We start from the raw sequence: 24,193 nt of genomic DNA on the forward strand, positions 1-24,193 counted from the left end.
CGCTCGAAGCACCTTCAAACCGTGGCCGATTTCCATCGGTCGCCTCTTCCATTCACGGTTTTCCTCGACGTTTTTTCTTCTTCCTTCTTCCGAACAGCCTATCGAAATTCTGCGGTTTCTTACGACGTCCTCACCAAACTTGTTTTTTTTTTCGAATCCGCTTCCGCCCCGATGCCTTAAATTTGCTGCTGCGTTCTTTGACGTCGGAGGTGCTTATTTTGGTTGAATTCCATGGTTTCCCTGTTTGTAGACGGTGCTACTCTGACCAGAGTCTTCTTTTAAAATAATGTTGGGTAATTTTTTTCCGTGGACAGAAATAATGTTTTAAGGTGATACTCTAAGGAAGCCTTAGCGTGAAACTTCAAAGGCATGTCAGCTTCCACAAAACATACAAATTTGAAATTGCTACTCTCTGTTTGTAGTAGCACAGCAAACATTTTGGAGATTTTCACGACGTTCTTATAAACAAACGGTTGCCACACACATGCGCACAGTGTCTACTGTCAACTCATCTGCTGTTATTGTAGCCCAATGTGATGTAAATAGGCGAGGCGGTGTGAATTTGCCGTCTCTTTCGTTCTTACACTTTTTAAGGCTGTGAACCATTTGCCGAGTTAAATTTAACTCGTGGTTAAAAGTGACTTTTCGAAAGTTATTTTCTATGTTCGAAAATCCCCGTGCTGTCGATCGACCGGTTTTCGAGCCACAGTTGTCAAAATTTAACTTCTTGTCTGTCAGAAATAACCATGCTCGGATAGCAGGGTTAATCGATAACTTTCCATCTGTCAAATTTTAACCAAAAGTTAAAATAATCCACCAAATGGTTCAGAGCCTAAATGGTTGATGGAGTGTGACGTCAAACTCTGTCATTAATTTAAACAGCAGAAGGACGAAAAGGCAACAAATTCTTATTAGCTCACCTGTTTACACCCATTGATAGTAACCTGTCATGATGATAATAGAGATGTGACCAGGTATTAGAGATGTTAACGAAAAAATAAGATATAATTATTTTTTAGAGATTTAAGCCAGATTATACCGGATAAAATCGATAAATTGGATTTTTCTAGATATTTAACATTTCATAAATCGTTAGAGTTATTTTTAACAAAATTTAAATAAATCTGGGACGTTCGTCCCCCTCGGATCGACTAGAAGGGAATAAGCAGCGCTCATAGTACGATAATTTGATTTCGTATGCTTGTGTATGCAAGTGCGTGTGTCGTTCTACAATGTTTTAAATAAAAAGCTTACTAGGATAGTCAAAGGCGTAGACAGAACACGAAATAAAAAAGATTGCATCGTCTGCAAGGTCAACTTATATCATTCTCTGCTGTATTCGCTGCGGAGGATGATAGGAAATGCAACTAACGTTCAATGTAATACATTTTTGGATTGCGTGTTCCTATTATTTATGGCGTGTTCCAATTATGTTCTATGAAAATCCTATATACCATAATTGGAACACATCATAATAGGAACGAATAGCCATAACTGGTACATCTACCCTATAGATTGTTGTGAACACAAATTGGTTTTATTTGAGTAAATCTGCTTCATTTGTAAAATTTAAACTCGATTCTCATGGAATTGTTTGCTCCTCCGTTACATCTAAAAATCATGTATTTGTTTTTGTAAATTGAACATGAAAATATGTGTTCTATTTTCGTTCCAGTAGCTATTTTCGGACACATGGCGCGCAGCGCAACAGAAAGAACACAAACACAATGCACAATCAAGTCTCGAGGCTATTCGATTGAAATTATATGTTTATTGCACGATTGGAAAAACACATTTAGGCTATAACAATTTTAATGGGGGCAATGTTTGCTGGTTGCTGTTCGTAAGACGATTTCTTGGTTTTGATCCAAGCAAATAGAAATTGCAAGCGTAAAATCAAGTATGCGCCGGTGGAAACCTGTGGATAATTTTTGTCTTGCGAGGAAGATAAGGACTAAGCTTTTTGAAACGGAAGAAGAAATTGAACTATTGCATGGATGACAACGCTTCAAAATGAGTTATTTCCGACGCTTAAGCTTCACACTCTTGGGTCATGCATGCGTGACTAGAACACACTCGATATTTTCTATTTCAACAAGAATTGGGTTCTTTAATTTTGACAAATGTATCGTTTTTTATTCATCATCTGAAAGAGCTTCGTTTTCTGAACACAGCGATATTTTTTTTCGAACCCACACACTTTCATCTCGATTTTTAAATCAAGATTTAAAGCAAAATAATAACTTCACTGTTTGACACTAAACTAACAAACTGACAGCTCGCTCCCATACAAAGTGACACCGAGGGGCGATAATAAGGTGATTTTTGCAAATGTAATCGTATTTATTTAAAATAGTTCCAGTGTACCAAAATTGATGAAATTTCGGGTTTGGGTTCCATTTTTAATGCAGATTACGAATATGCATTTACCTCAATACCCTTAAAGAACCCAATTGTCTTCGAATTCTGTAATTTGAAGTGTTCCCAGATTGATCGCAGGAGGCTCTGCTAGAGAGTGGTTGATTTTCGATTTGGCTGTCACGTTTTTGCTTCGGTTAGAATTTTCCCTTAGGGCCGTTGAATTTAAGTAACAGTTTTCAGTAATGTCGCGTGTTACCAACATATCCTGTGTTTTTAAATAACCGGAAGATGGGGATCCATTATGTGCTAAGGAGAAGGTTTAGGAGCAAGAGCAATCGAAATCCGGTGAATCACGAAATGAGATGCAAAGCGTAGAGAAAAACAAAACTACGAAACCCATGGATTGGAGGATCAAATTAACATGTCCGCAGGTCGCCTTCGACTTGGTCGATCCACCTTGCCCACTGCGCGTCTCTTATTCTTGTTCCTGTTAGGTCACTTTCAAGAACCATTTTCACTGGATCGTTGTGCGGCATTCTTACGACGTGCCCAGCCCACCGTAGTCACCCAATTTTCGCAATGTGGACGATGGATGGTTCTCCCAGCATCTGGTGCAATTCATGGTTCATTCGCCTCCTTCACGTTCCGTCATCCATCTGCACCGTAGATGGTACGCAACACCTTCCGTTCGAATACACCAAGGGCACCACGAGCATAGTCTAGGTCTCGTGTCTGTTGAGAACCATCAGCGTTTTGTAGATAGTCAACTTCGTGCGGCGGCGAATTTTATTGGACCGGAGCGTCCTCCGGAGTCCAAAGTAGGCACGGTCCCCTGTTATATCGTCTTTGAATTTCTTTGCCCAAATACACGAACTCATCGACCACCTCGATTTCGTCACCGTCAATCTGTACTCGGGGGGGGGGCTAACATTGTCTTCCCTAGAACCTCTTCCTCTCAGGTATTTTGTCTTCGATGCGTTGAGGGCAAGTCCAATGCACCTAGCTTCAGCCTTCAGTCTGATGTACGTTTCCGCCATCGTCTCAAAGTTCCGTGCCATGATGTCGGTGTCATCGGCGAAGACAAGAAGCTGGATGGACTTCCTGAAGATCGTGCCACTCGTGTCTATCGCAGCTCTTCTGATCACACCTTCTAACGGGATGTTAAATAGCAGACACGAAAGTCCATCAGCTTGCCGTAACCCCCTTCGAAATTCAAAGGAACTCTAAAGTGTCCCCGATACTCGAACAACGCACATCACTCGATCCATCGTCGTTTCGACCAATCGTGTCAGTTTATCCAGAAATCCGGACTCGTGCATAATCTGCCATAGCTGATCTCGATCGATTGTGTCGTATGCAGTTTTGAAATCGATGAACAAATGATGTGTGGGCACGTTGTATTCGCGGCATTTGGGCAAAACCTGCCAAATCGCAAAAATTTGGTCCGTGGTAGCGCGGGCACCCATGAATCCCGCCTGGTATTGCCCCACGAACTCTCTTGGAAATGGTTGAAACTATCTTTAGCTTTCTCAGGGTCAGGTGGACCCTTTCTAAGCCCCTAGTTGCTGGTCAAGCCATGGCAACCGTCTGGGGTGGGCGTAACATGTGCCTCTTTTGATGATAGTTGTGGTTAAGGGTCGTTACAATGGAGTCGCCTGGAAAAACTTCAACTTACCTTTTTTCTCTGATTACTGGATGAGACAACAAAGCGGATTATTTGAACAATAAGAACAATAGGAATACAAAACAATCAAAGAATTTTCAAATAATTAATTAAATCTAAATTTTAGGTTGAACTTTACATTTTATTTCATTAGTTATAATTCAGAATGCAGTGAGAAAAGCAAAAAGGGGTTTGAGTCTAGGGTTTTACTGCCGTTCTACGCATAACTGTCCCATGTTCTATGCAATCCTTTTGTACCGTGGGACTCTTATGCGTATAACGGCAGTTTAGTACTTGCGCATTTTATTTCACTGCATTTCACCGGTGAGCTAACGTTGCGGCCGTGATGCACTCGTTGGTCGACATTGATGAATGGGCTCACGTAGCAGCCATCGGTAGGGTGTCCATCGACGAACGGTGCTGTGCAGGGCTTCTTCACGACGGGGGGATTCCAGATGCGGCGGTAAATTGGCCTCCCTAATAAAAAATAACCTTAAACGAACGGTAGCCCAAATGATTGAACTTTTCTACAAATGGTTTGGATGATACCCCGACCACGTTGTTAAGCAAATTAACCATAACATTTTTATTAGGGTTATTTGTAACGGAGGCCTGCAGCATTTCAGTTCACTTTGGCCCGGGGAGTGGTACCAGGTGCGCATACAAACTACCGCGAGTGTCTAACGGTAAGTCGAGTGAGGTTTATAACGTATTTGGGACGGTCTTCACTAATGTCCAACGGTTCGCTAATGTCACAATGGCGCTTTACTGTGCCAATCACTGACCGTCCATGCACTTGCGTCGTACCAGTACGAATTTGTTCCAAACCGTGGACCGAATAAAACTAAATACCACACTATTACCTCACTCGACGGATCGACCAGCCCTTGGCGAGCGTGTGGTGACACCAGTCGATCACTGACTTGATCCTTAGGATCTAAATTGGAAATAACTTTTCGAAACGCAGTCACGTGTAATTTGTGACAAGCCGCGACGTCACTCCTCCGGGCAAACACACTATATAAGAGCCCGTGCTTTTGTCCCCAGAATATCCACTTATATAGGTTTTCGAGAACCGCTATCAATAATAGAAGCCCATACACAATGCTGCATACGTGGCATCTCGGTGTCTCCTCTTCGATGACGGTTTGACAGTAACAAACTATTTTATTTTCATAGGTTGGTATTGCGGTTGGTATACTCCACATAACGTGGAGTATATACAGACAAATATTTTATACCTAGACATTTACTAACAATTTTAATTATTTACAATATACACAATTTTTCAATGCTAACTGCCCCAGTAATCAGAGCACGATTGTAACCGTGAAATCGTTGGTTACATGGTGACTGGCGGTGGCATAGAATTCGGGAGAGTACCTTGTAGGCGGCGCTCAGAAGTGTGATCGCGCGGTAGTTTCAGCAATCCAACTTGTCGCCCTTTTTGTAGATTGGGCATACGACATCTTCCATCCACTCCTCCGGTAATATCTCGTCCTCCCAAATCTTGGCAATTACCCAGTGCAGCGCTCAAGCTTCACCACCGTATTTTAATAGCTCACTTGGTAGTTGATCTACACCAGTTGCTTTGTTGTTCTTCAGCCGACCGATCTCCTACTCAACTTCTTGAAAATCAGGGGCCGGTAGCCTGTCGTCTTCTGCGCGTCCTCCAAGGTATGTTGCCGTGCCACCTTCGTTTTCTGCTGCATCTCCGTTGAGGTATAGTACTGCTTCCACCTCTCAATCATCACACACTCGTTCGTGAGAAGGTTACCGTCCAAGTCCTTGCACATATCGACTTGCGGCACGTAGTCTTTGCCACTGCAGCAGTACTAAAGGGTGTATTCGATAAAAAATGGCACACACATATTTTCTCACCAAAATTAAACCGATTATCGGATTTTCTTGAAATTTTCAGCGAATGAAAGACTACTAATGAGTTATGATTTACATAATTTGTGATTTTCCAAATGTTTTTGTTGTTTTTACCCAAATTTTCTTCAACTTCAGCTCTGTTTTAATAGTTTTTGGATGTTTGCGAAGTTCCGTCTTCATAATTGCCCAGAATTTTTCGATTGGGCCAAGTTCCGGTGAATTTGGTGGGTTCATATATTTCGGCACAAAATTGACTCCGTTGGCTTGGTACCACTCCAACACGTTTCGAGCGTAGTGGCAGGATGCTAGATCTGGCAAAAACTGAGTTGATCCTTTGTGCTTCCTTATGAATGGCAAGAGACGCTTCTTAAGGCACTATTCCGTGTAAATCGCACCGTTGATTGTTGCATTGTCCATTGAATTCAAAGAGATGTATAAATTAAGCACACAGCCACCATCTACATTATTCGCAAACTCGCGACGAATGTACGTGACTGCCATCGTTTTGAGTCTACGTGAGAGATAACCATATATCATCTACTGAGCAGCTCGTAAGTTAAACGAGTCACAATGAATTTTCTAACGCCATTCCAAGAAACTCGAAAATCGACACCTTTCATCATTAAATAATAAAAATCATAGAAAATTTGTATGCTTGAAATTACCCTTGCGATCGATTTAAAAGAATAGCTCATTTCAACGTTACAAAAAGACAATTCCTGAGATTACATTTAATTATAACCCAGTATGTGGATATCATGCCTGCTGGAGATCTCGTCTCATCCATATCCATGAAAAGACACTGTCAAATTCAATTAATGTGATATCAAGAGGACATATCTGGTTTTCCGTGCAAGTGTGGAATTCGGGGAAAAAGTACACAACCAAATTAATTAACTATAATCGATTCATTATCCCGATCGTGTGTTTCTGTCAGCATTTCGCACCTTCATTAATTTGAATTTAATTGTTTTTGTCGGAATATTGCAAATATTTTTCCCTCCGAGAGCGGTGGTAGCATAAAAACATACCCTCGGTCAGTGTTGGAAATTTCATTTGCATAAAAAGTGGAAGCATACATTTAGGATGCATTTAATACACGTTTATAGGGTTTTCATTTTCTGCAACTCTTGTTTTACGTTACTCATGACAGCAATTCAAACTTCAAGGCCTTCTTAGGAGTTACCAATAAAGAAGTTCACGAGTTACAGTTCGTTACGAAAAGTTGTGTAAGGAAGTTAGAATCAAAAAATATCTCTTAACATACGCTCTCTCTCTCACTGGTGAGTCAAATCGGGAGTGATATTAGTTCCTCTCATTCTCAAGCAAGAAAGTTCGCTCGAAAAATAAAGCTTAGCAAAATTTGCATCGTAAAGTTCCCTAACGAAAAAAATCTCGCATGCGATGATGAACTTTTGACGATATTTCCAACACTGCTCTCGGTATTCCTGTGTGATTATTTTCTTTCTGCAGTCCACCGTGGTTGGTGGTGAGCCCGATGAGATGAGTTTCATTCAGGAACTACTGGGGCAGGGTGGCATTTATATATTTATCATTTTTGTTAACCACAAAAGTGCCAACGTGAATGCGACACATAAAATGTTCGGAAAATGTGTACAGAAATACGTCCCTCCTTCCCCGCATTATCAGGGCCAAATTTTTTTCGTGTTTAAAAAAGGTAGATGGTGGCGGCACGAGATAGGGCAGCGAGTCAGAGAGATCGCAAATTAAGCGCCAATTGTGTACACCCGAGTGTATGTCAAATTTGTACAAATTGTTTCACCAGGTCGAGCGATATTGATTGTAGTGGTTGACCACTGCGTACGGTTTGCGTGCATCGCCCTCTGGAGAGTGTATTTATATGTCGATAAAAAAAAATTCATTAATTGCTGCAGTCGCACTGAGCACCATAATTATTAAAAACAATGTTTGCACATTAATGGTGAAATTGCCGATTTCGGAAGCGTAGTAAATGCGAAGAATTCTTCCTGTTTTGGTATTTGTGCCAACTACAGGGCTGATAGCGGGTCACTTTTTAGTGACTTTGTCACTTTTTTGAAGGTGGTCACTAAAAAGTCTCTATTTTCGACAAAAAGTCACTAAAGTCACTATTTTCGCCATTCCCGCTTGCATTGCAATGTAAAATTTGTTAAAAAATAAATAAAAATTGTAACAGTGCTACAATATGCTTAGTTCTTAGTTGGAAGTTCATTAAACTAACTTACGAAAAAGTACGCAGACGAAATAAAGACGATGCATCATCAAAGCACACTTTTATTTGAGATTTCGCACCTTGTAGGAGTCCAGATTTAACTACAAAATTAAATAATCAGTGTGACCGGAAAATCGGGATACCTGGAAAATGCCGGAAACTCGATGTCACCGGGATAAACTCGTGAACTTCGATGCCAAATAGAAAAAAGGTGCTTCTTCCTCTCTTTAAAAAATCTCAAGACCCTTGGATACAGTTACTTTAAAGAACTATTAAAAGAACTTTTTTCTAAAGCAGTTTTGAACAGATTTTAGAATAGATTCTAGAGATATGTAATACCATGGTACTTCGGACAGTAATTTTTCAGGTGAAAATTTCATAGTTGTGAGTTTAATACCAAGGAAAGGAGCAAAACTCAACGGTAATTCCAACATATATTCAATTAGAATTTTAAGAATACTTCCAACGGATTTCTTAGAAAATCCTTAGAAAATTCAAGTGGATTTAGAAGAGTATTCTAAGGATATTCCGGTGTTATTTTTTTCCAGATAATTCAAAGGAGAATCCCAGCAGCATTGTCATTGCCCACATCTTACTGGACCTTATTAATGAATCATTACAAACTGGACATGTGCCACAAATTTGGAAGGAATCCTTAGTGGTCCCTATTAAAAAAGTCGCTGGAACGATTAAAGCCGAAGAGTTTCGTCCCATCAACATGTTGCACACATTAGAGAAAATTTTAGAACTTGTTAAAGGCCAGCTGTTGGAGTATTTAAATAGTAATAGTTTGTTGATACCAGAACAATCGGGATATCGGGAAGATCATTCTTTTGAAACCGCATTGAATTTGGTATTAGCGAAGTGGAAAAATAACTTGGAGTGTAAATTGTTGCTGTTGTTTTGGATCTTAAACGCGCTTTTGAAACAATTTCTAGGGCCTTATTGTTGAGATCAATAAAGCGCTTTGGAATTACGAGTACTGCATATAAATGGTTTGAAAGCTATTTGTCTGACAAAACTCAGCGGACTGTTTTTAATGATTCTGCTTCCAGTCCCGAGGAATAACCTTGGAGTGTCCCAGGGAAGGGTATTAGGGTCCCTGTTATGTATTATGTATATTAATTACTTGTTTTACGATTTTGCGATATTAATCTTTTCGCAGATGATACTGTGTTATTCAATACAGCTAAGGATTTATATGATGCCATTTTGACAGTTGAATGAAGATTTGCGTTCTCTAAGTAGATGGTTGAAGTATAAGCAGTTGAAAGTGAATACAAGTAAAACTAAATTTATGGAAATTTCGCGGAATCGAGTAAATGAGAACGTCTCTGTTATAATTGATGATGAGACTTTTCATCGCGTTCGGGAGATTAAATATCTTGGCGTGATTATTCATGACACACTTAAGTTCAACTCTCACATTGACAATCTCATCATTGCCAAGAAGCATGGAATTCTATGTCCACTGAAAAACGATTTTACTATTGCCAGTCAAATACAGATATACAAATCAATCATCTCTCCTCATCTAGACTTTTGCCCTTCCATTTTATTTCTGGCCAATGCAACACAAATATCGAGATTACAGCGCTTGCAGAATAAAATAATGCGTTTGGTTTTGAGATGTAATCGATTTTGTTTGCTAACTGGTTGAAATGTCATATTAATTATCTTAAACATAAATCGTCGAGCTCAAACCTTTGTAGGGGTAAGAGATGGGACCATCATCATCATCATTATCAGCATTTCGAAGAATTTTTGGGGTTTCGTAGCAGAACTAAAAAAAAAATATTCCTAAGATAATTCCATGGGAATTTCAGCATAATATTAAGTAAATGCTGAGGAGAAATCCAAGTGAATTTTCAGGAGAATTCTTCAGGCAATTCCTAGCAAGAATTTTTAATAATGTAATGAGCATTGCAGAGCGAATTAAAATAGTTCTCTAAAGATGTTGTAAAATTTTTTAAAATCATATTTTTTTCCTTTACACTAGTCAATAATACCTATCAGAATTTCTAGCTCAATTTAAAATGTTTCCATTATACATTTGGATTGTATTTCCGAAAAATGCGTGAAATTAGGATCATAGGTTAATGAAACTATGGTACTTTATGGTAGAAACATTCGGAAAAACCTGTCCCAAGACGACCTAATGACTTATTCAGCCTTGTTCGGTCCAGTAGATGTTCGGCACAGTAGATGTTCGGCACATGAATAGCAACTCCTGTTGTAGAAGAATTCTGCTTTTTTTTAGTAATTCAAAAATTAGATCTGGATAACTGTGTTATTTAATATTTTAAAACGCTATCTCGACGTTTCATTCCTCACTTCGTAAATAGTTCTAATAATTAGGTAATGTCTTCTTATTAGGTAACCAAGCAAACGCGGAGCACCTTCTAATTCGCAGATCGCATAAAGATTATCATAGTTCATATCTAAAACGCGTGACGTGTTAGAGAATAGATTTACTCTAGACTTTAATTCAGGAGACCATAATCATTTCAAATATGGTAAAATATCTCTGTTATTGGAAGTCGTGTTACACAGTGTTGTTAGTTTTTAATCTAGTTGTGCAAGATCTTGCAATATAAACTTTTGACGAATGCGTACAGATAGAAAATCGATGCCTACATTTTTTTGGGTGACTGACAAATAAATTTGCATAATTCTATTTCTGAAAGTTTTCTGATAATGTTAGTCACATTTTGGTAACTTTTTAAAATGATTTTGGTCACTTTTTAGTCACTTTTTATAATGATTTTAGTCACTAATTCACTATTTTTATTGCTTAACACTGCTATCAGCCCTGCAACTATTGTAGCTTAGACCGCTGGGTTAGAACTAATGGAGAACGCCTAGTATTTTGTTGGAGATTGAATCCAAACTAAAGGATATTTCAGTTGAATTCAGCTTTTGGAATTAAAATTCCCATTGTAGATTATATCAACCCCAATAACGTTCTCAAAAAATTATAACGCTAGCCATTGACATAATGCTTTTTTTTTTCCTCTGTTCGGGACCTAACACCACTAACACCGCGACCAGTAATTTGATTTATTGTAGTATATTCCGTGCCCTTAGTTTAGTGCATGTCATATTACTTCATCACTATTGAAAAATGATAAAGTATTCGATTTTTTACAGTTGTCATTCTTGCATTTATCGCAAGGATCTGACTCTAATTGAAAGGTCCCGCTATTTATACCCTTCGGAGTGTTGAAACACCGTCCAAAGGCATGCCCCTTTGTCAGTCAAAATTGGATTCCTTAGCAACAAAATTAACTCTCATGAAGAAAGATCTTAAGAAATCTAAATGTTCAAATTGTGGTGAAAGTCACAAATCCAATTTTTGGGAACGTAAGACTCGCAAAGTGATCCCTCAATCTCGTTCTAAGTGACAGGCTCCACGTTCCCGCCCAAGCACAAATTCCTCTACTGTTAACAACGGTTAGCGATGAACAAATTCTACATTCGTACCCGTAAATACAAATAGCTCCCCTGCTTCAAATTCTTTATCTATGCCTGCTGCTAACAATGTTCAGCAAATAAATGGAGCTGTAAATTCTCAAAATCAATTGAACATTTTTGATGAAAATGAGAAATGCAGCTATCCGCTATCAAAGGGGACCTCCTTCAAATGGGTGATATCAGCTGCTTAGTCATTTGACGAAGGCATGGATCATTCTCGTTTGAGTGTAACCTACACATGTAACCTACATATCGACTCATGAACCGGGGACCAACGGCTTTACTTCCGCGTGATCAGAGATGTTATACCTCATAACATTATGGCGCCGCGCCAACTGGGATTGAACCCAAGCCTGCTGGGGTGAGATATAATCACGCTTACCATTACACCATCGACGATGATTGAATTGGTTCATCTTCAATCGAATGATATGAAAATTAACAGCACTGGGAGCTACCTATGCTGTTATTATAAAAAAAATACAGATATTTGTGAAAAATTACAGGAAATCTGCGAAACTGTTTACCAAACGTTCAGCTATTGAGATTTCGGTAAAATTTTACAGATTTCTGTAAAAAATGTAGAGTCGGTAGAAATCGAAATTAAAATTCTACCTAACATAATTCTAACGGAAATGTTGATTATTTTGATTTAAGTAGCATTACTGCTGCTAAAATAATTTTTTTACAGAAATCATTAATTGGCATGATTCCTGATATCCGCATAATCTAATGCAACACCAACACGGCAAATAAGAATGACCCAAATTTGAGTTTAGTTCACTCATAATCGCCAAAAGTGCAGGAACTCAGCGATGAGTAAATTTGCCTCATGTTTTCCCAAGATTTTCCAGGGAAAAATTTCCGAATTTGAGAAAAATAAAGATTGAATTCACTCAGTCTATTGGAGACTGAATAAAATTTTCGTCAATTTCCTCATTTTCAGGCAGATTTTTTAGGTTTTCCACAGGAAACCATGAGACAAATTTTACTCATCGCTGAGTTCCTGCACTTTTGGCGATTATGAGTGAACTAAACTCAAATTTGGGTCGTTCTCATTCACCGTGAACACATCCAGTTCTTTTTTTTTTCTTGAGGCTACTCACCGGCTGTGTAAACGCGCGTTTACGGCGACAGATGGAATGCGAAAGAGAACGAGTGGCAGTGTCGATTGCGCTCGTCGTCTGACTCGGTTGAACTTTCGTGTTTACAACGAACGTTCGTAATTAATCATTTTGTTCGACCATTTTCCACAGAGATGGCGGTGTTCCGCTGGTAGGAAGTGATAAAAATCCCCATATAGAAATTGAGAGAAGTGGGAATAATTCGCTTTCGGTGCATATTCAGGTTAAAAAAAGTGAACGACAACCTAAAGAAATTTATTAGGGACTTTGTCGTTCAGTTTTTTCACGGAAATTATAGTTAATCAAGCTACAATCTATTAAAGATGATTTTTCCCCATACAATTTTACCCGCTTTATTACCAGTCCCCAGAGAGCCAAAAAAAATTCAAATTTGAGAGAGAAATTCTCTCTCACGACCTCAATCTCTCAATATGCCATGTATTTTGTTGACACTCGATTTGTGATTTCCCTTTCACAGATTACAAAATAGAGTACCTGACACTACAAAACATGTCTGGTACCTCTATACATGCATTTGCTTTAACATTTGAAGTCCCTCCTTTTTTACATGTTCTGCGCAAAAGATACTTTATGCCCCGCCCCATACATAAAATTCGTCGGGAAATTCTGTGAGGGGTGAGCTATTTTGTGTGCAGAATGTGTAAAAAAAGGAGGGACTTCGAATAATAGTCTAAATGCATATATAGAGGTACCAGACATGTTTTGCACTGCAGTGTCCTCTGTGAACAATTATAGGAAAACAGATTGTGTGTAGTTTCCGATAGATGTCACCGCAAACAGCAGCTGTGACATCTGATGGAACATGAATGCAGAAGCTTGACAAAATGATCAATTGTGCCACACTACCGTGTTGCATTAACATTAGGGTTGATGCATATATTATGTCACGCTCTTTCTAAGATTTTGTGACAAGCAATGCATTAGGTATAGGAAAAACGTCACGCAAGGGGGGCGTGGTAAATTTCTCCTCGATTTAGCGTGATATTTAGCATGGGCCCTTATCGGCTAACATCTCTATTCATAGGGTGACACATTTATACCCCACATCTCCCTTTTCCACTCGACAAAAAAAATTAAAAAAGGTTACCAACTTCCCTGTTTTCAGCGAGGGGGACGACTCTATCTACGATGCAGGAAAGATTGTGTTTTGCTGTGGCTAGCTGCTCGCACGCTGAGTAGATAGAAAGAAGATTGACGTCGATTTCCTGCAAAAAGATGATGCGCGATGCAAGTAGATGCGAGAAATGAAAGAAGATTTTTCGAAGATTGATTCGCTAGTGGGAGATTTGTTGAGCATCTAGACTTGATATTTAGATGTGTCGCCCCCCCTCGGTTTTCAGTTATTTTTTTATGAAAAACAAAAGTAGAGATTGATATGTTTTTATAATTTTTTGTTTTACGCAAACAAGAAAAGCACGTTTGTTCTGCAGGAAACGTAGACTTAGAACTTACTTAGAACTTAATTGGAGGAACTGGCCTTGTGCCTTATCGTGCTAATGAGGATCATCTCTGACAACACGAATGACCTAAAAAGTGTTTAAAGTTATTATAATGAACAATGCCAATAGCACGTTCCTTACTTTCACGAATCAATAGAATGCCCCTGTACTTTCGAGTTCCTGTACGTAGTTATCTAGGTAAGCTGGAGCACGCTTTTCTCTCGTTGAACGTCGCTGGGATTCTTCGATCGGACGGTTGTCGACAACGCAATCGGCCGGTCTTTGATCCATGTCTCGCCATTCGTGCACTTTTTTAATTTGACCCACATGTCGTTTAAGGATCCGGCCATGCTCGTCACTAAGTACAAGGTTCCCATTATCCTCCTCCATTACCGTGTACCGCTGTGGATCGAATCTTGTCTCCCCTTTTGCTCTACATTGACGCTCGACTATGACGGTGTCACCAGGCTTTACTCAGGACTTCCGTGCGCCTCTGCGTACATCCTCGCGGTCCTTAGCTTTGAGTTTAGCTTCGCGGTTTTTTGCATCTAGCAGATCGTCGTCGTGGTTCGCTTTCGTATGACGTAAAAGTGGTAGTCGGCACTTTATTTTGCGACCCAACATAACCTCCTCCCCCCGACTCCGGTTACTGCATGTGGAGCAGCATTGTGCGCACTAACAGCGGCCATCAATTCCTCTTCATAGGAAGCCTTATATAATTTTGAGTTTAGCTTCCCGGTTTTTTGCATCTAGCAGATCGTCGTCGTGGTTCGCTTTCGTATGACGTAAAAGTGGTAGTCGGCGCTTTATTTTGCGACCCAACATAACCTCCTCCGGGGGGACTCCGGTTACTGCATGTGCAGCAGCATTGTGCGCACTAACAGCGGCCACTAATTCCTCTTCATAGGAAGCCTTATTAGATACTGCTGTTGACATCGCCTTGTTGATCACTTTCATGCTGTCCTCCACCAACCCGGAATTGGCGTTGACGGCGACTCTGTAGCTCTTTACTCCTATGAGAAAATCCAAAAGCAAACGTCAGACTGTGCCCATAAGAAACTGTCTAAATATGCTGGTAGAGCAAATTTTTCGACGGTGCCGTCAACGCCAATAGTGGTGTAGAATAAACAGTCTGAAAACTACTTGAATTCGGCGCCATTTAACGGTGGCGCATTGTCAAATCGGATGCATCGTGGGAACTCTTCCCTCTCGAAGATTTCCTCTGGGATTCGTTTTGTACACTCAAAATACGTAGATTTTACTGAGCGTGCGATCAAGTATCGTGAACGATAATCGACGATGACTAGGATCAAGATGCTGCCGAATCTGATATAAGGGCCGTTAAAATCCATTGTGATGGTCTCCCAAAACACCTGAGGAGCAAATACCCGATGCATTGGGATGGGCTTTTCCGGCTTTTCGTAGCACAAACTTGGCAGGTCTTAACCTATGTTTCTGCGTCGCTTGTAATCCCCGGCCACCACACTCGCTGTCGCAGGATGCTCTTCAGCTTGGCCGTCAATGGATGGTCATCATGTGCTAGTTCGAGTGCCGTTTGTCGAAGATTTGAATCTCCTTAGTTCCTTCATCCATTTGCCAGTCTCCAAAGCGTTGGCCACCTTTTGGAGTTCCAAGTCCTGAGTAGTTGCTTCCCGGATGCCCTGTTCTGCAGCATTCGCTTCGAGAGTAGCTATTTCCCATGGGCTTTGTTGCTCATCAAAAGGATCGTCGTCTCCCACGTATAGGCGGGACGATGAGTCCGCGATATTGTCGCGCCCACGCACGTACTCCGTGTCATAGCTATAAGGACTAGGTCTAACAGCCCATCCATCAGCTCTGGTCAAAGCTCTTTTCGAGTTCTCGCGGGACCTATTCAAAATGAAATGAATCTGTCCGAAGAGTGAAGTGTCTACCGAGCAAGAAGAACGAGAAATTTTCGACTACCCAAACAGCTCTCAATGCTTCCCGCTGGTTTTGCGCGTACTTTTTCTCAGTAGATGTAAGAGCTTTCGACGCAAAGCTGATGATTCGTGGGTTACGATCTTCACTCTCTTGAACGAGGACTGCACCGAGGGCATTTGGGAAGGCATCGGTATACAATACCATTTTGTCGCTCTCGGAGAAGAAGCCTAGGGTGCTAGTACAATGAACGATTCGTCGAATCGACGAACGAACCAACCAAAGTGGGCTCGAGATGTCGGTGAAGTTTTTTTTTATATACGGACTAATATAGGAAGCTAATCCAAGGAAGCTCCGTAGCTCTGAAGTAGTGGTCAGATGCCTGAATTTGCGGATGCTTTTCACTTTGGCTCCATCTACGTGGAACCCATCTCCGTCTAATTCGTGGCCAAGGAATTTTAGACGGGTTCTATCTAGCTCACATTTATCCATGTTCAGTGTCAGGTTGTTACTTCGGATAATATGAAGAACCCGAGCAGTAGTGATTCGTAGTTCCTCTAAGCATTTGGCAAAAATGAGGATGTCGTCAATGTAGACAATCACATTCTCAATTTCTTCCAGCAGCCGACACATTTCTCGTTGGAAGATTTCGGGAGCAAAATTCACACCGAACATCAGCCTGTACATTCTGTACATTCCGCTCTCGGTCAAGAATGTTGTCAGATCCCGCGATTGCTTATGGAGCTTGAGATGATAGAAAGCATTACTCAAGTCCAACTTGGAGTAATATTTCGAACCGTGTAGCTTTAACTTCATATCATCTATCAGCGGAAGTCGGAAATACTCACGTTTTATCGCTTTATTTGGAGCACGCATGTCGACGACCAAGCGAAAGTCGTTTTTTCCTTTCGCCACAGCGGACATACCGCTTATCCAATTCAGGGCCATCTCGACTCTTTGTATTATTCCACGAGCTTCCATTTCCGCAATGCGGGATCTAGCAGCTTCCCGGTACGCAGCTGGTACGTTGAAATATGCATTTCTCTCACAAGGTACAGTCTCATCGATGCTGAACCTCACTTTAACCCCAGGAATCTTTGGGAAGGCTTCTATTGTACCCGAACTCTCACAGCTGTTGACCGCCGATCCTACTTCAAGCAGTATCATCTCACTTGCCGTTGATCTACCAAGTAATGATCTGCGACCCTGATCCACGACGACAAACTCTGCTGTTACGGTTGGCTTGGTTATTCCAACCGTCCCAACGGCCCCTGGGAATGTATTTGTGATCTTATCACAACCACGCTGCCAACGCGGAAACCCTAAAATTGGCATCAAACATGACCTCTTGACTTATTTTTTTGGTTCTCCTTTTTGAATTATTACCGAATGGAGAGAACTTAAAAAAAAACTATGATTTTTTTCCATCTCAGATCACCTTTATTTGCTGCTTAAAAGTTTAAACAGCAAACCTGGCAAGATCGCCAATGTGAAAATCCCGTTGCTCCGACGAGATCGCTCCCTCTTGAGGCTACTCACCGGCTGTGTAGACGTCCGTTCACGGCGACAAATGGAATGCGAAAGAGGACGAGTGGCACTGTCGATTGCGCTCGTCGTCTGACTCGGTTCAGCTTTCGTGTTTCCAACGATCGTTCGTAATTGTGCCACACTGCCGTGTTGCACGAACATTATCGGCTAACATCCCTATTCATAGGGTGACACATTTATACCCCACAAGGTGTTATGCCACAGAACATCCCGGCAGCGCAGACTGGGATTGAACCCAGGCCTTCTGGGGTGAGAGTTTCACCTGTATAAATTGCTATTTTTACTTTTGAATTTCTTCAATTTGAACCTCCCGCCACAGCAGAACTTAACAAGCATTTTCTGTACATCCAAATTTTCGCTAAAACTAATCAGCCATTTATTTCTGGCCGATTAACTTGATTCATGGCAATGAACAGCTCATGTAACACTAATTTCCTTCGGGTAGATAACCGACCCGACTGCCATTGAACTTACTCTATGGACCCAAACCCTATCAAATTACGACCAGCCAGTGCCGGCTCCCCATTAATTCGAAATAAAGTCATAAATTGCCGTGCGGAGATGATATGGAATCTGACACCCGTTTCCCCCTTTCGAAAGGACCCAAAAACTTCATTAATCAACTTCAGCATCCATATATGACAAGCCGGTGATATGATGGTACGAACATTCCTTTCCGCCACGGTCCAATATTCCATTAATCTCGAGCGTTCATAAATTTATCAGCGATCCGCAACAGGATACTTGCCTCTCCGCCGGCCGGATACACTGAATATCTGAAAAATAATTATTATTCTTCCTGTCTGTGTTGTTGCAGGTTCCAAGCGGTCGCCACCGGACGCCAGACCCAGCCGACGTCAATTTGAAGCACCGACCGCCGTCCATCCGCGCCGACGATCAGGACGTGCATTGTAGCCGGAGAAAGTTCCCCTCATGGGTCAGAACCGGACGCTCGGGCCGGAATTCGAACCAATGAAATTTAACGGCTTATCGCACTCGATGAGTGTCCCCGCGGTTCCCCATCACGTGATGATCAGAGAGAGACGGAAAAATCAGAGTGAAAATAAATAAATAAGTATTATAAGCGACAAGTGAATCGACCGAGGTGTGACCGGGCAGGGCGAAGTGAAAATTTTACTGAGCAAGACAAGCGTGCAAAAATTATTATCGATGCAGGATAATTAATTTGGCAGACTGCGGCGTACTTTTTTTTTATCTCGCTGATATTCCTGATTGTGAGCCTGCGGGAGTGTGACTGAGGGTGAGCGGAAGCATATAATAACAGCACAGTGTGTACACTGTGTGACCATCGTGGGGTTTTGTGTGTGCATTCAGTGAAGTGGTTCAATGACCGAAATCGACCCCACGGGATTCGTCGAGCATTATGTGTACAATGGCACAGATGTGGCTGATTGGAACATCACCACAACCCGATTCGTGTCGAACACCGGTGATGCCAAGTTGGACGTGACCTATGCCGTATTCGAGGGCCTGGTAGCTCTGATGGCCGTGGTCGGCAATGCAATGGTGATTGTAGTGTTCAAACGCGAACGACGCCTTCGCAGACGGACTAACTTCTACATCGTCTCGCTGGCCACGGCCGATTTTCTGGTTGGGCTCCTCGGAGTTCCGTTTGCAGTGCTATCTTCCGTAGGATTACCGCGAAATCTTCACGCATGCCTTTTCACCATCTCGTTACTGATCGTACTGTGTACGATATCGATCTTCTGCCTGGTGGCCGTATCCGTCGATCGGTACTGGGCCATCCTACATCCGATGGCGTACTCTCGGAACGTCCGCACTAAAACTGCAATAGGTAAGTAGTCCACCAGCATCAAGGTCATACAAATTGAAACATCCGAAAAATCACACCGTCATCCGCACGAGCCAAACAATAAAACAAAACACTTATGCGACTAAAGGGTGGAACGGTAACAAAATTAGTCAGTCCTGATTAAGTTTATGTTATTATATAAATCTCGATAACTTTTTCAAAGGGACGTATCAGCTTTTGAAAAAAATGCATCGATAAATGCGTTACGCCTAATCGACGATCAAATGCATTTTTTACAAAATCTGATACGTCTCTTTGAAAAAGTTATCGAGAAATAATCAAACTTTAGTTATTTTTGAAGTTCAATGACTACAAAATACAGGAAAATTACACTAGTTTACAGCATTTTTGAACTCGGTAAGGTGATGATCATTTCCAATGCAAAATCCTACGCTGAATTCAATGCCGTGGTCAGAAAAACTTAAAGTAGAGCCATTTTTGAGATATACAAAAAATTTGATTTTTTGAATTTTGGACAAAAGTACGATTGCTAAAATGTCAATATCTTTGGAACTAGTGCACCAATTTTAAATCTTTATTTATGAAAATGAAGCTAAATAAATTTGCTATTGTTCACTAGAATATTATGTCTTAATTTAATTTTGAAGTCATTTAAAAATTTACAGCATTTTTTTTTTATTTTTCCTGCGAATTTTCCATAAAAATCTTGTTTTAATCAACATTTTAAATGGGATAAAAACATTCAAAAAATTATTCCATAATTTATTCTTAAAGTCCATTTAAAACCGGAGAAAATGAGCCTTTAATGGATGAAATCGGTTGGAAATTGTCGAAGTTATGAGCATTTTTGTAAAACACTTAAAAATGTTGCTGAAATACAACAGCTTTAGAGTTCCTTTTCTAGGTGTCGTTGTAAGCATCCAAATCGCATGTAAAGTTTTCATGGGAGATTCTTTTCTCTACATATCAATTTGATTAAGGCATATCAGGATTTAAAACCGAGTTGATACAAAAGAAATTTATTTAGGTTTTATTAAAAATGATTGAGAATCGAATGACTTTGTCTTCGATGTTTTGAACTTGTTTCTCGAATCAGAAACCAACAATAGTCACCCATCATTGCTTCATCCCAAAACCCTTGGTAACGACGTTCCATCATCTTCAGTTGTTGGTGAAAACGTTCGCCGTGCTCATCACTCTCGTCACCAAGATTTTCCGGGAAAAAATCCATGTGAGAATGTAGGAAATGTATCTTCAAAGACATTCACACCTGTGTTCAGTGAAATAAAAGGATTTGAAATTAATTATATGTAACAAACACAATATTTTTGATTTATACCTATTTTCTCATAATTTTTGAGCAATTCATCGACGACTTCCTCATAATCTGAAATTTCCTAAAAAGGTTGTGACAACACGCTGGAACGATTTCCACGCTTTTTCCTCATCTGGTGTCAAAACTGTATTCAATGCGGAATCATTGAGCAGTTTTTTCATCTGTGGGCCAACAAATACACCTTCCTTTATCTTTGCATCAGAAAAATTTGGAAATACTGATTTCAAGTACTGGAATGCCGGCCCTTCTTTTTGCAACGCTTTGACGAAGTTTTTGAATAGCCCAAGTTTTATATGTAGTGGTGGAAGTATTATGCGTTCTTTTACCACAAGAGGATCATTTTTAACGTTGTCTTTACCAATTGTGAAATTATCCCGTTTTGGCCAATCTTTTCGGACGTAGTGTTCCTTACGAGCTCGACTGTCCCATTTACACAAAAAACACATATATTTTGTGTATCCCTGTTGCAATCCAGTCAACATGGCAACCACTTTAAGATCGGAACAAATTTTCCAATTGTGTTGATTGTAATTTATCAAATTTAGCAATAGGGCCATTGATTCATACGTTTCCTTCATATTAACGGCATGAGCTAATGGAATAGAAGGTTTCTCATTCCCTTGATGCAGTAAAACGGCTTTCAAGCTCAACTTACTGCTATCGATGAATAAACGCCTCTCAGCTGGATCATATGGCTCACCAAACTCTTCAAACAAGCCGTTTACGTCATGGCAAAAACATGCCTTGTCCTTTGTAGAATAATATTTGTCAAATTTCTTGTGACGATTCCTGTGACAAGAAATTTTGACCTCCTTGCTCAGCATGTTGTGTTCTTTCAAGCGTGATGCCAGCAATTCGGATTTCTCCTTCGATAAGTCGAGATTTCGCACCAAATCATTAAATTCGGATTGTGTAAACAGTTTTGGGTTTCTTTAGAATTCCACCTCGAAGTCTTCCTCGCATTCCTCCTTGAATTCCTCCTCACTTTTTGTAACGGTCGATTCAACAGAGGGCGCTCGTTTCCGCTTTGGATAAACTGGATACGGGACCGAACTTGAATGTGGAACAGGTTTTGTCATAGAAGCCACTTGTGGATACTCAACTGTTTTGTGACGTCCTTGTTGCTTAACTTTTGTCAAGCAGAAATAACAATCCGTTGCATGACAAAACGGTCCACGCCATATGGTGGGCATGTCAAAGGACAAATAGCGACTGACAGATAACAAATAAGTGAGTTAGTAAGTAAGACATTAACACTTATCAAAAATAGATGAAGTAAGATAATGTCGATCAGGAAAGAACAAAGCACTACCATGCTGTACATAAATTGTTTATATGAAAGTTATTCAAAAAATCAATTTACCTTGCGCCTGACATCCACCTAGCCAAGCACGTTTTGCACGAACTACATAATACTTTTGGAATCCACGGTTCGTCAAAGTCTCCAGGATCAATTTTAAAATAAAGCCTTTATGCAATTTGCAACGAATCAGTGAAATTGACCGATTTTGTAAATATATAGTTGCCACACGCGTAACAAAACTTTTGAGGATCATTTTTACACTTGAATTCACGTTTTGTCGTATACATCGTTAAGCAATGTTAAAGAAGGAAAGCTGTCAAATTGAGTTGGTTGCGTTAGGTTCTCGCCGAGCGGTCTCACAAACACTAGCGTAAATTATATTGTTGAAAATATCCCATTTAATTTTGCGTGACAGCTGGTAGTGTTAGTGAAATGGACCGTATGCGTACACGTCCGCAGAAAGGCTTACTGGAAGTGGTGCATGAACCTAGGAGCGGGACAACGGCCAATCTTGGAACATTCAATTTCCATGATTGTACAAAAAATTTCATAACTTCGACAATTTCCAACCGATTTCATCCATTAAAGGCTCATTTTCTCCAGTTTTTAATGGACTTTAAGAATAAATTATGGAATGATTTTTTGAATCTTTTTATCTCATTAAAAATGTTGATTAAAACAAGATTTGTATGGAAAATTCGCAGGAAAAATAAAAAAAATATGCTGTAAATTTTTAAATGACTTCAAAATTAAATTTTTAATTAAGACATAATATTGTAGTGAACGATAGCAAATTTATTTAGCTTCATTTTCATAAAAAAAAAGATTTAAAATTGGTGCACTAGTTCCAAAGATATTGACATTTTAGTAATCGTACTTTTGTCCAAAATTCAAAAAATCAAATTTTTTGTATATCTCAAAAATGGCTCTACTTAAATTTTTTCTGACCACGGCATTGAATTCAGCGTAAGATTTTGCATTAGAAACGTTGGTCAACCACTAAAGTTCACACTTTTTATGTTGTTTTGTAAACTAGTGATTATTTGATTAGGCTTCCGATTTGCCAAATGCGAACTGTTGGGCTTTACGTTACACACCTTCCGACAGATTTTGTACCGCTGTTGTATCAACATTATTTGATGCTGAACGTCAATTTGCTTTGAACTATTTCTCATTTCCAACTGTTTTCTGAGTTTTCTTGAGGTTCCGCTTAACGATTGCCCAATATTTTCCAATTGAGTGCAGCTCCGGCGAGGGTTGGAGGGTTTTTGTCCTTGCGTACGACTTGCACGTTGTAGGCAGTATACCGTTCCTGAGCCATTTTCCCGTAGTTACAGCAAGCGAGGTAAAACAGCACGGAACAACTGTTTTTCTTCAAAAAAGGCAACAATCGTTTTTGCAAACATTTTTTTTCTTAAATATCTTGGTTGACAATGCCAGCTGTCACGAAAATTTCGCTTTTCAGTCCACAAATCGCCAAATTTGATTTGACCTATTTTTTACCGTTCCATCCTTTATGTTGCTTTCATATATAGCGCTTCTTGGAAGACAGCATAGAATATCCACTATCCACTCTTGGAGTAAAAAAGATTCAATTGAGACACAGAGTCGGCGACACAAGTGATGCTGATCGCGGTAATCTTCCCCTTAATAAAGCAAACAGCGGCCTGTTAGAAAATCATAAATTTATTTTTAAGCATCACACTCGAAAACTGCCAGTTGTTCGCATCGGTATGACACATGAATGATGATCTTCGGTGGTTGCATTGCATTTTGAAATGTTAAATTGGACTTGACAATATCAACGCCAGTCTGATGATTTAATATCTACCTACGTTTGGTGACAATGCTGTAAACATTTGCTTGAAAAAAAAAGATTTTGCATTGAGCAGTTCCAGGTCAAATGACGCATCGGAAAAACTCGACCATCTCCGCAAATGCTAGCTCATTAAGCTGGTAGCTATTCCGAACCTCTGCAGTTTTCTTCCTCTACGTTGTTTCACAACATTCTTCGAAAGGAACAGCTAACCGTCCTGTCACACTTTTCGCATTTTCAGAAGTAGACGGAAGCAAGTTTAAAACGTTTTCCGGAAGCGTGAACGGCTTACTGAAATACTCGGCGTGACACTTGACAACCATG

The 24,193-nt window shown here is 40.2% G+C and overlaps 1 protein-coding gene across 4 annotated transcripts in view; it reads left to right on the forward strand.

The window, feature by feature from the left end:
- AdoR (Adenosine receptor) overlaps nucleotides 1–24,193 on the forward strand; it is a 165,726-nt gene that overhangs the window by 113,627 nt on the left and 27,906 nt on the right. For all 4 annotated transcript variants that reach the window (XM_065218984.1, XM_065218987.1, XM_065218985.1 and 1 more), the window contains one exon: nucleotides 18,437–19,435. In XM_065218984.1, coding sequence (XP_065075056.1) covers nucleotides 18,967–19,435 — 469 coding nt within the window. In that variant the 5' untranslated portion in view covers nucleotides 18,437–18,966. The remainder of the gene's footprint in view (nucleotides 1–18,436; nucleotides 19,436–24,193) is intronic.

The sequence above is a fragment of the Ochlerotatus camptorhynchus genome, unplaced genomic scaffold, assembly GCF_037179485.1.
Source record: "Ochlerotatus camptorhynchus isolate MF236.1 unplaced genomic scaffold, CSIRO-AGI_Acam_v1.1 ptg000096l, whole genome shotgun sequence".
Taxonomy (NCBI): Eukaryota; Metazoa; Arthropoda; class Insecta; order Diptera; family Culicidae; genus Ochlerotatus; species Ochlerotatus camptorhynchus.